The sequence below is a fragment of the Hermetia illucens genome, chromosome 4 (genome assembly GCF_905115235.1).
Source record: "Hermetia illucens chromosome 4, iHerIll2.2.curated.20191125, whole genome shotgun sequence".
In the NCBI taxonomy this organism is placed as follows: Eukaryota; Metazoa; Arthropoda; class Insecta; order Diptera; family Stratiomyidae; genus Hermetia; species Hermetia illucens.
In genome coordinates this window covers 13,605,288-13,617,681 of record NC_051852.1, presented here as the reverse complement: position 1 = coordinate 13,617,681, position 12,394 = coordinate 13,605,288, and the positions used below count along the sequence as shown (strand labels likewise).

The window sequence follows — 12,394 nt, the reverse complement described above, 5'->3', positions numbered from 1 at the left end:
GATATTGCCTTTCGATGGCTGGGCATGATCAAAACTCAAGCCTAGATTCTGCTGCTCTTGCAATTTCTATGTCAGTTATAGTCTCAGGAATTGGTGACATCACACTTTAGACAAAATCTTCTTTTTCCCCTTCCTTTTCTTTAGCCTTTGTCCCGTTCACAAGTGGGGTCAGCTCGTCGTGATCATGTTCCATCAAAGGCCCGATCTAGATGCAGCTGCGTGGATTTCAAATTCCCATCCAGCATATCGAGCCCCCGTTGCTTCGGTTGGCCTTTCGGTTGCATATCATCGACTTCGATATTCAAATCAATCTTGGCGAGTGAGTTCTGATTAGCGCGAATTACGTGACCATACCATTGAAGACGGCTTTTTCGTAATTTTTCACGATCGATGCAACCCCATATCGATGGCGAATATCCTCATCTTCGTCTTCGTGTTCGATTTTTGAACACTCACTGTTTATTGTAAGAGGCGACTAAAAGGGATAGCAATTTGTGGGCTAGTAACCTTCAAATTTAGAAACTTCACATTATACAGTGCTCTGGACCAACGGAGATTTCTGACATAGTGGAGAAAGATGCAAGCAATTGCATTCAGTTCAGGAGAGACTTCATAAAGGTGAGATTGTGATCGCTATGGGCGGGGGTGACCTGAAAGCCAGTGTTGCTCGGAACCAATACACGATCTTGACGGCCGTAACGATAGTGTTGGGAGGTTTCGTCATTGGTGGCACATTGTTCGAACACAGATCTTGTCATACGGTTAGATATGGTTCAAATGATCGAAATCATACTAGCAATCAGATTGACCACTTTGGGATCAGCACTAGATTTAGGAGTTGCCCTCTGGATATGCATCGGCCTAGATGCTTACCAAACATGTTGTGTCCGCCACTTCTTTCAGGGTTGGAGAACTGCGACCCCCCAGTTTAACATTGACCGCTTGTATGACACAAGTATCACTCGATAGTGGGGAGCTATCTTGCTGGTAATCGGACGGCATATACATTGAGTAATCCGCCAGAGAATATCGATAAGCCTTGGGCCGCCATTAAAACAACTCTTGTTTCGGTTGCTACGTCGTCGTTTGGGCAGGAAAGCGATTATATCGCCTATCTCAAAGGCAAATCCACAGAAATCACTTTTTGCGATGTAATTAGCACGGTTGGGCGGTCACTACAATGCAAGCTGCCTTCCTGTATTTGGAAATAGCATTCAACAATGTAAGTCCGAACTCCATGAAGGAAGCCGTGGATAGTATCCATATTAGAAACCAGGATTATCCAATTTCGTGTGACTGATAGCCACTTGACTAGAGCTGTGAGCAGAGATATACCCCAGGGTGGGGTCATCTCTCCGGTTCTCTGGTTGATAGTGATGAAAGAAATTCTACGCATATGCGACAGATATGAAGTGAAGGTTGTGGCGTATGCTGACGACTTAGTGATATTAGTATCAGGAAGATTTCCCTTCGTTATGCGCGTGTGGGCTGCCAGATGCGGACTTAAAACGGAGCAACCAAGATAAAGTACCCGAATTCCACCCCCCGCAGCTAAATGGACAAAGATTGACATTTTCCTCCAGACCATTTCTGGGAGTAATTCTGGATTTTCGGCCGGACATTCTCTGAATATGCACACCCTGATGCACCCCATATCGATCACGGGTATCCTCATTTTGGGTGTGATTAAGACCTGTTACACCACTAGTCCAACGCAAAATTTTCGTTTCCATTACCGCAAAACGCCGTCCATTGTCTTTTATAGTCGGCTAACACTCAGAACCATAGAGGGCGACAGGACGGACGAAATTTGTATGTTATCCACGCAATGGAAGTACTTGGAATTTTAAATTTCCGGGTACATTTCGTGGCGTTTTAATCTGGTAACCAAGAGGTCCAGTGTCCAGATGCCTTAGCAGTTAAAACGCTAGGCTCCAGGTCCTTTGACTCCTGCCAAAACCTTCGCATGAATATAAAACACATTGTCGTTTCATTACAGATACATTCTCTGCATTTTCGATATAATTTAATTCAAATATGATACAAAATTATTACTTGATGATATCCATCTTAAACGCAATCAATCCATCGTGAATTCATATATTACTTTCAACTTAAACCTATAATAATTAAGTTTAAGAATGATTACAATCTAATTCCGCAGATCTCACGATCAAATTCTTTTGGTAATTGGAAATTGAAAACACCAAAATTAGGTAAATTTCCATTTCTCTTACTTCACAATCATTTTAAATTCACTAATTGTCGTTAGACAGTCTTTTGATCTTCTTCATCTATTTTATCAAAATGTGCAATCTTTGTATGTTTGGAATATTGGTTAGCGTGTCTTAAAGGTTTTTTGTACACATTTGTTGATTTTATTGTATAGACGAGTCCGTTACTTGTATAACGTTTCTCTAGAATTATATAAATAGGGATGTAAAATTGAGCTCCAAGATACAAATTTATATTATAAAAAATGCAAATTGTGCAAGCCTAAATTTTAATTAAATTGGTCCGAGCAGATTATAGATAGAAAATTCAAATTCAGAGCAATTTTGGCCAATTTGGGTATATTTTGTCTATGAAAAAAGAACAAAAGAAAATTTAAGGCCCAAAAATATTTTTTCACTAGCAGCAGTCTTGCTTTCATGTCTCATAATTGCGAACTGTTTGTTACTTTGGCAGCTATCTAAAGATTCGCATTACAGATTGGTCGGAAAATTGATATATTATAAATAATATTTAGCGTACGGAGGATACACACTAGCGGTAACTTAAAAGAAAAGCCAACTGAACTTAACCAAGGCAAACTAGATATGTTACAAAATGTTTGTCATGCGTGACAAATGAAGCGGCGATTTAAGTCTAAAACTAAAGTTTAAGGTGAACACAAAGGTAACCGTAAGCTTAGCTCGAATACTCTCGCCTTGGTATCTTGTTACGTTTACCTAAGATTTTCATGAGTTGCTTCGACATGAAGAATGGCTTTTCAGGTGATCCATCATTTCGTTCACTGTCTTCCACTAAAAAACAATAAAATAAATTAAAAAAGTAGCCCAAAAAGATATCGATAAATAGATAACATAGACAAAACCCAGATACTTACAGAAGCACAAGAAAAGTGTGTCAACAGCCATGGAATACACTTGGAAAAAGACGGTTGTGATCAGATAAGTTCCGATCATCACAATAATCGTTGGCGTTATTCGGTAGTGAATCTCTTGATTGGCAGCATACGTTCCTATGTAGAAATACGTAGCGGTTCCTAATCCCAGGGTCAGCAACAATTTCGATAGGAACAGCAAGAACTCAGTTACTTTATCAACAACAATAACGCGTATACAATTGCGCATTAGCAGGTTGAAGGCATCCCTAGCGCTCGTACAGAAATTCTTTCCATGTATCGCACACATAATGTATGCATTCTTGTTGATGAACCGAAGGAACTTCTCCAAACACCAGAAGAAGCACTTCATACAGCAAAGGATAGCGCGTGTACATGCGTTGTCGAATTTCTTTAGTTTCGCGTCGATCCATTCTAAGATCACTCGAATAATACGACAAATTGTTACTATTAGCGCGCCGAAGGCTAGTGTGCCTAAGTGGTAACGTGTCGTCCTCCCTACTGACTTGGTCAACGTGAAGAAGGGGACGTCGGATTTGTGGAAGGTCCAGTACCAAGTTGCAAATGCTCCTGCTAATACCATTTCGCCAAACGCTGATATGAAAAATATGACCCAGAAGAATGCAACCACGTTGTATGCCTGGAAAAAAAGTGAGGAGAAAGGTTTAGGTTTAATTTTATGGAATTTATGCATTAACTTTGTGAGGGGGTCCTGAGTCCGCATTTGCTTCACAACGGACCCAAGAAGACAAGGGGAGCAAACAAGTTTCTAGGGGCACGAAATGCCATTGCGTATTCACGGGGTAGCTAATTGGCTCGCAATCAAGTGACCGTACCCCAATGCACCGCATCACATACATTATACTAACACCGTAGTAAATACACGAAATTATTCACCCACAAGTGATCAAAGAACGTCGAATATGTACAATGCTTTTCATCCACTATACAAATTCAAGCAATGCGCCGTGAGACGAATCTTCTGTGTGTAGTCTTCTTGGACGGACCGGATGAATTGGGGAGGAACTGTTTTGGTTCTCAGACCTCATCAAGCACCCAAATTAAGCTATCAACATCCTCTTTCCAAGTTTAAGGATATTATTCCGGAAGCCTGTCTTTAATTAATTATTTTTACTCTTACCTGCATATAACCAATTATATTTGGATTTGAAATTTTCTCGAAATAACACCCAGCATTTGAACATGGTGCATTTTCCGTGCCCAATAATCTCTGCACGACGGATGCCGTTTGTGCTGGAAGATGACAGTTTTCATTGAAGGTTTTTGGATCACAATATGAACCTTCAGCATATTGTGCGGCTGCTCCTGTGCAAATACAGTTGTTCGGAATCGAACCTACTACTCGATATGATGATGGTCCTACAGATGCAAGGTATAATCCTATTGCGATAGCGAATACAATTGTTGCCACTTGGAATATCCAAGGGATGATGGGGAAGAAAACAGTAGAAATGATAGATGAGACGGCTCTGAAATAAGAACAAAAGATGGAAAAATTAATTCATACGAAAATAAGTCTTTAAGTGGAAAATCGAATTTATATCATGAAACAGCAAATTTGCGATTTTATGATGAAAATTCTTACTCAGCTTTCCAGTATTACGAAGTTGTCAAACTCAATTGAAGACAATTTAATAGAGGGGGGACAAACAGTGATTTATGTGGAATATAACTCTCTTGGAGTCAACCTTTCGCTCCCTGCGGTCGACATGTGGCTCTTCAGGAGCCCAGCTGCTCGTCTACCAAAAGTATTAGTTGATTGTGATAGCCACGCCCTATACGAGATGACCCTACTATTAAAAAAACACTACGGATCTAGACTGGGGAGTCGAAAAACACCTCCTTAAATCGATGGTGTTATGCAAAACGTGCTCATTAGATATTTTTCAATCGGGGATAACTGACTGCATTCGAACGGAGTTTCATTTCTGGTTGCCTCACTAAGGTTAACCTTACTGTTGTAAGGAGGCTATGGCATGGCGGAACTCCTAACTCCATCAAGCGGAGCAAATACTCGCTTGTGAGGATCAGGAAAGCATCGAAGACCTTGTTGTCATGCAGGTGTGTAAGAGGTGGAGCGCGGGGCTTGTATTCACTGAGATGCGCTTTCAACCGGATTTTATACTGGTAAATTGCATGGCGAAGGGAATGACAGAATGGCTTAGGACCATAGTCCCTAAATTTCCAGGATCGAAGGGAGTAGAACTGTCGGCACGTACTGTGGATGGTATACTAGAGGCACACACAGTGACAGTCTATTTTCCTTAACTCGCAGAGATCGAGGCAGAAAAGTTTTTGGACATCTCAATTGCTCAAAATATGTCGTTAGAAGCAAGGTGAATGACAAAGGCAAACTCTTTACGATCAAGATAGATGACCGATCCCTGGAAGCCTAGTTTAGGAGGGAGTAGGGAGATAGTTTCGACATTGTTTCCCAAACATGTGGAAAATACCTTCTCAACGATACCAATGACAATCGAAGACATTCGTCCAGTAATCGCAGACGATGTTCTGGACGCAGTGAAAAGGCTACGGGATGACGCAACCCCCGATATCGATCGAATTCCAACAGGGCGGTGAAATTTGCAATTAGAGTGACACCAAGCATGCTCCCTCAGGTGTTCACAGTGTACCTAAAAGAAAAATCTTTCCCCGAATAGGCAGTTTTTTTTACAGAAGGCTCGGTCAGTGGTTGCTATCTAAGTGATTTTCGAACTAGCCAGGAAAATCTTTGACGAACGGACATACTGCATGCTGGTTACTTTCGACAAAAAAAAAACGTTCAATTCTCCCAAATGGAACCGTATCATCGAGGCGCTCATCGCGTCACAAATGACAAATAATATTTCAAGTGTAATCTTCGACTACTTCCGACAGCGGAGGCTACTCTACGATTCGGACGTATGAGATAACGGCAGAAATTCCGCAGCACGTGGTTGACATCGGAAAATCAGAAAACATGGCCATGGCTGAAATAGTTGGGAGTAACTTTCGTCTCCAAGCTAAGCTTTGAACTCCTCTTAAAACTTACTGGGTAGAAAGCGGCGACCATCAGCACAACATTAACAAGAATCCTTCCAAATATATGCGGTCCAAAATCCAGCCGATGATTCTATCACCGCGAGTCGTCAGCTGTGTATACACGAAACCCATGTGGACATAAACCAGAAAAATCGTTGAAAATCGCAGACAGCTCCAAGCTGTATAACGGCTAAGCTTCCTCCGAACATGTTGCGCCTACTCGACGACCTCTTATGGGATAGCATGCGTGGGATTGTGGGATCCCAGTAGATATTTTAGCCGATGAGCCAAGCCGCTTGTACGAGAAGCAGGAAGCAACCCTAAGTAACCAAAATGAGCGAATGAGGTCATTGGCTGTTGGGCAAACAGCATGGGACCATACGAAGAATGCTCGCTGAACACACAAGTTTATCCCAAACACAAAAAAATAGGGAGAATGTAAAAGCCCTAGTAAAGCTTTTGACGGGTCACTGCCCCTTCAACTACCATATGGGAAAAATTGGGGTAGTGACTTCGACTATATGCAGGAGGAGGAAGAGACTGCCCCCTTTATACGCAGCTGCTCGGCCTCCTCAGATCTCAGACGCAGACATCTCAGTAAGGTTTTCTTCAACGAAGAATCTGTGCACTCTCTGCCTCTGGAGAATGTTCTCAAATTCGCAAAAGCCTGCGAACGTCGCAGGTGGGAAGCCATCGAATAGGCTATCTACGGAGATAGTACAATGGACCGGACTAAATCCTGAGTGCTTGGAGCTTCGGCACCCCCGCTAACCTAAATATATGGAGTACACGAGATCACGATGAGACCAGTTACAATTAGACTCTGTTCAATCGGACTACGTGTGCCTTTTGGTTTCCTCCGCATGGTATTTTGTATATATGTTCATTTTTTTTGAGGATGAATACTTGATTTCCCAGTAAGCCTTTCGACTCTTGCGACTAGCTCGCATAGTTCCGTGATTAATCTGTAGGTAAAAGTAGTAATGGTGGGACTTGTGCTCTTCAATATGTTCGTACGTCCATCTTTTATATCGAGTTTGTGTCATTTCAGGAAGACGAGTTTTAGCTTGATGATTTACGGTAATTATAACACTTTCAGCTGTATCCAGATTTTGAGACAGAATTTCCCTTCGTGGTCGCATTGAATGGAACTAAGAGGACTTATCAGCTTTAAGAGTCCAATTTGAACCCAAGCCTTGAAGCGTGTTAGATCGCTTCATTTTGAGACTGCAACCTTTCGCTAGTTGGGAATATCGTCAGCATCGCGCTCGTTTGGGTGGGTGGCGTCCTAACCACTTAGCCATCTGTATCAAAATTATACTTAAAACAAGAAAACTTACTTGCTCGCTTCCTTGATAAGAGCTATCGCAATACGGATCCTTCCACGTAGGAATATTGCAACCAGGAGTAACACGATGAAAAGTATGCTTAAAATAATCGTCAAAATTAGCCAAGTAATTTTGTCCGTCCCCCATGATCGAATATATGCGGCTAGATTTGGTGAAACTGCTGTTCGGACTGGATGATCGCGATAATAAATGAATAAGGTCACGCATGAATAAATACCTGCGAATCGAAATAAAGAAAGAAGGAGGGTGAAGAAGGGTGGACAGGTATGTTACTTTTTGTACTTACCGAAACCTAAGAGCCCCAGGACTCCAAGTATAGACAGCCATACCATTGGCTTCGCAAGCCATCTCATCACGGCAATGAATACTAATGAGAGTATCATAGCAAGGATGAGGCCAATTGCCATCACAGGCCATGATTCTGTGAGATCTTCAACTATAAGTTGACCCAACTGTAATTGAGGAGCATGTTTTTAAAATAGTTCAAACTACTTTAGATTTAAAAATAAATAATGATTAAAAGCTAATCTTGTTATTGGAATTCGGAGGAATATCCCGTGAAACTTCCGTTAATATTCCGAGGTCGTAATAAGAAAGTTGAAAGGCTGCGACTGCTGCTGCAAAAATTCAATAATCGAAGTCCGAATTAAATATTCCATCTAATTATGCAATCCTGAAATATATCGGCTCGGCGATTTGAAATTCAAAATATGGTCAAGGTGCCACAAGAGATCCAAAGAAACGCGAGTAGAATGAAGCAGCATTAACTTAACGAAATCACATAGGAAATTACCTCTTGAAAATATTTCTTCTCTCTAGTTTTGTGTTTTGTCTACTTGATTAATATTTATTGTTGTTCTTAGGCATAACATCGGATTAAGAAGACTATATACAGGAGGAGCAAATTCAGCGCCAAAGAGGCACGAAATGTCATTGTGTATCTTGGACAAATGTTGTTAATGTGTTCGCGTGTCGATGGCACTTAGATCATTTTATGATACGTGTTTCTCCATCTCACGTTACAAGCCACAAACAGTTGTGCAATGTCACATGCCCGCAACCGCCCGGGCACACACCAATGCACTGCATCACATTCACAACACTAACAGCAGACCGTATGCTTGACATGTTTCTGATTTTTCTGATTTTTCTCCTCATAAACATTTGACAATTAAAAAGAACCCTGTTAGGGAACTCCTTCCTCCCGTTCATCAGCGAACTAAATCTTCATGGCCAATTAGGAAACAAAGTTTGCTTCGACTGATCTGATGCCAGGATTGGGAAGAGGCATTTAAACGGTACCTGTGCTCTTATCAAGAACAATAAAGTCGAAAATATCCTTGACTTTCTCAATAGACTGCATCCCACTATCGAGTTTACCCTGGAGATGGAAAAGGGAGGTCAATTACCTTTCTTGGAGTTGCTGTTGCGGTGAAAGTAAAAAAAGTTATACTTGGAGATCTACAGGACACCCTTCGGACCGTACTCATCAGCTCAAAGTCGCCTCTTTCAAATACATGATCCACCAGATGCTACTCCTTTCCATTTCCTCGGAACGCGTGGTGAAAGATGCGCACCACATTTTTGAGGTCGCCAGACTGAATGGATACACCGACCTGACCATCAACAACTTGATCAGCAAGGCAAGCGTTCACCAAATTGGGCAGGCAGATAATAGTTTTAGAATTTCACAAAATCTCCCTTTCGTTTAAACCAAAATTGGGGAAACCAAGTTTTGAGGTCCTTTTCTGTAGCAGGAACAGGCAGTTTAAAACTCTTCTCGGATCGACCAAGGACCCAATCGATCAAATGACCAAGTCCAGGATGAGCAAAATTTTCTGAGCAGAAATCAAAAAGAACCGGGAAACACGTCTTGGAAAGCACTTGAAGGAAGCGGAATTAGTGGAAAAAAAGATAGGCAATTTTCAGATTGAAAGTAACGGAATATATCTTTTTGAATAATAATAATAATAATCGTTGGCACAACAATCCATATTGGATCAGGGCCTTGAAGTGTGTTAGAGCACTTCATTCAAGACCGTAACGGTACACTACAGTACACTGTAGGAGGCAATGTGGTCAGCATTACGCTCGCCCGAGATTATTACCCTGATTTGACTCAGGTACTCATTCACAGCTGAGTCGACTGGTATCCGACGTCAAATCACGATACAAATCCCACTGCCGCCAGCGAGATTTGAACCGCGACCTCCCGTACGACAGCCTTGTGCTCTAACCACTCAGCTATCCTGACATCTTTTTGAATAACCACATTATTTACAGGGAAAACATAAGTTTGTGGAAGCACGTAGATGGAAGTTAAGTGGGAAACACAACAGCGGAATCACTACGTGCGTTCGCAGGGAAAGAGCTGTCGAATAAAGTTCATTACACGGACTTGTATAAGGCAATATACAACAAGTTCGATGCGCAATGCGGCACGCAAAAAAGTTCGGAAAATTGAACTTTCGCGATGCGTGACAGATAACAGTTTGTTGATATTTCGCGTCATTTGCAATATGGCGGCGCTTTTCGTTTTCGGCTATTACTTTGGAATGTAGTTAATTTGATTGAATTCTTTTTGAGAACTGTGGAAGGCACTATATGCGTTGAAAGTGATAATTATTAATGTCGCTTCCATTCATGAAAATTGAATTTAAGCCGGAGGTATGTGCACTTTTAGTGGCATTTAATTGTATGAATTTCATAACATAAAATACCGGAAGATGCTGTAGTTACCGCGGCTTTGCGACGAAAGGCGGAATCTCATTCGCCTCTTTCTGAATTAGCGTGCTCAAATAATGCATTCCGTAATGTACAATTACCCTAATGTTCGCCGCAGATTGCGCGTTATTCAATGCATTCAGACGAATTGATCTTGACAGGGGAATGGTTGATTGTGAAGAATCGAAAATAGAAACCTGGAAGAATTTTCATAAAGTGAAATCAAAAGATAAAATTCTCATTGTTACCAAAGGAAAAAGTTTTCAGGCAACCTTTTGCTAACCGTACGCAACGCGACGCATCGAAAACCAGCCCCAGAAGAAAACACGAACGCTTAAAGTGAATTTGAGATAATTTTTTTTTATTTGAGGATTTCCTCCTTCTCTCTTTCTCCTTGACCCCGCACAACCTTTATTAGGGACATCCTCTAATGGCCTGAGGATGTCAAGGATCAGAGGGAACCTCAGGGGCCGCACCTCAATAACTATCTGAAGGAGAATAAACGATGATACCGACTGTGATTCGTCGTGGATCCTCCCTGTCGATCGCGGCACTCGAGTCCAGAGACTTACGGAGACGCGCTCCACGAGCGCGGTCGGGATTTTTTTTTTTTATTTTCCAGTTTTAGCTCGTTTTCTGCGTTTTATCGTTAGGCCGTCGGGAATTTCTTTGTTTGTGGGCTATTTTTCAATCCGGTGCGGACCCACACATCGGTATAGACACGTTAATTTTGGTACTAACGACATGTGAGGGATCAAAGCGCTAAAAGGATCCCCTTACATTCCCGAGTCTGGCTAGCACAGAGGCGTGCAAGAAAGTGTCAACCGAGCACTTTGGTGCAGATTTAGTCTTTGCGGACGGACCTTTACGGCCAATTTCGCCAACTTTTTAGGTTTCTGAGATAGCTCGTTTTCGGCCACTTAGGATGATCGTTTGATCTTCCTTTTTCTTTTAGGTTCATTACAATGCATAACCTAATTGCATAAACTTGAAGATTATGTGCTGATTTTGTGTGCGTACAATCGACTTGCGTGCATATTCAATACGTGTGTTTTGATTACATCCGAAATGAGGATATCCGCGATCGATATGGAGTTGCACCGATCGTGGAAAAACTAGTCACGTAATTTGCGCTAACGCGAATTCACTCGCCAAGATTGGTCTGAACATCGAAGTTGATAGTAAGCGACTAAAAGGCCGACCGAAACAATGGTGGATCGATTATTATTATTCTGTTAAGGGAAAGTCGCACCGCGTCCTTGAAGAACTATTGTGCCCCTTTTACTGGTTATAGTGTACCTGTTGATCATAGTATCTCAAGCAGGCCTGTAACCGTTAGGAACTTTAGTATGTTCCCCACTTCCAGAAGTTTCAGCTTTGCATCTGGTATTAAGTGTTCTCCCAAATGTATCGACCTATTTTGCACAAGTACCGGACACTGTCCTAGGGCGTGCATAGAGGTTTCGTCCTCCTCCACTGGTAAAATGGCAGAAACGATGTAATTGCACCCATCGTCAAAAAATTACGAAATAGAAGCCTTCGATATGTAATTCGCGCTGACGGAAAGTTACTGGCTAAGATTGACTTGACCATTGAAGGTGATGGGAAATGACCAAAAAGCTAATTGAAACAGCGATGGGCTGATACATTAAAGGGTGGTTTGAAAGCCCCTTGAAACCATCCGGACCAGGCCTATGACAGTGAAAAAGGACGAATTCATTTAAGCGAGCTGACAGTGATACCGAACAGGATAAAGGCTAAGGAAGAGTAGTATAGTTATATTAGTCATTGTATCATTGGCAATATTTTTAAGAAAAAAAAATAACAAATATAAGCCACTAAATTTTGATTGGATGTTAGTTCTGTACATTTGTTGGTACTTTTGAAAGATTATTCATGTGTAGCAAGCATTCATTCAAATTGTCTAGTTAGCATTTGTTTAGCATAATAAAGGCAGAGCAGATAGTATGTAATTTGTTGTCCGATTTTTGTAATTAAATTTTTGATAAGCGATACAGCTTGTTAAGTGTGTGTCAGTAAAAAATAGAAAACTCTCGAATTAAGATAGGCAAAAACTATTCTGTTTAAGGGAAAGAAGCATTCATATGACTTTCTCACGTTGAAGATGTGTACAATATTTCTTGGATTTTTT

General features: G+C 41.4%; 1 protein-coding gene across 6 annotated transcripts in view; it reads right to left on the bottom strand.

The window, feature by feature from the left end:
- Nucleotides 1-1,985: 1,985 nt before the first annotated feature.
- The window catches only part of LOC119653493 (choline transporter-like 2), a 93,767-nt gene continuing 83,358 nt past the window's right edge, over nt 1,986-12,394 (bottom strand). For all 6 annotated transcript variants that reach the window (XM_038058123.1, XM_038058127.1, XM_038058125.1 and 3 more), the window contains 6 exons: nt 7,805-7,970; nt 7,510-7,735; nt 4,269-4,617; nt 3,110-3,767; nt 2,952-3,026; nt 1,986-2,417 (listed from right to left, as the gene is read on the bottom strand). In XM_038058123.1, the coding sequence (XP_037914051.1) occupies nt 2,269-2,417; nt 2,952-3,026; nt 3,110-3,767; nt 4,269-4,617; nt 7,510-7,735; nt 7,805-7,970 (1,623 nt within the window). In that variant the 3' untranslated portion in view covers nt 1,986-2,268. The remainder of the gene's footprint in view (nt 2,418-2,951; nt 3,027-3,109; nt 3,768-4,268; nt 4,618-7,509; nt 7,736-7,804; nt 7,971-12,394) is intronic.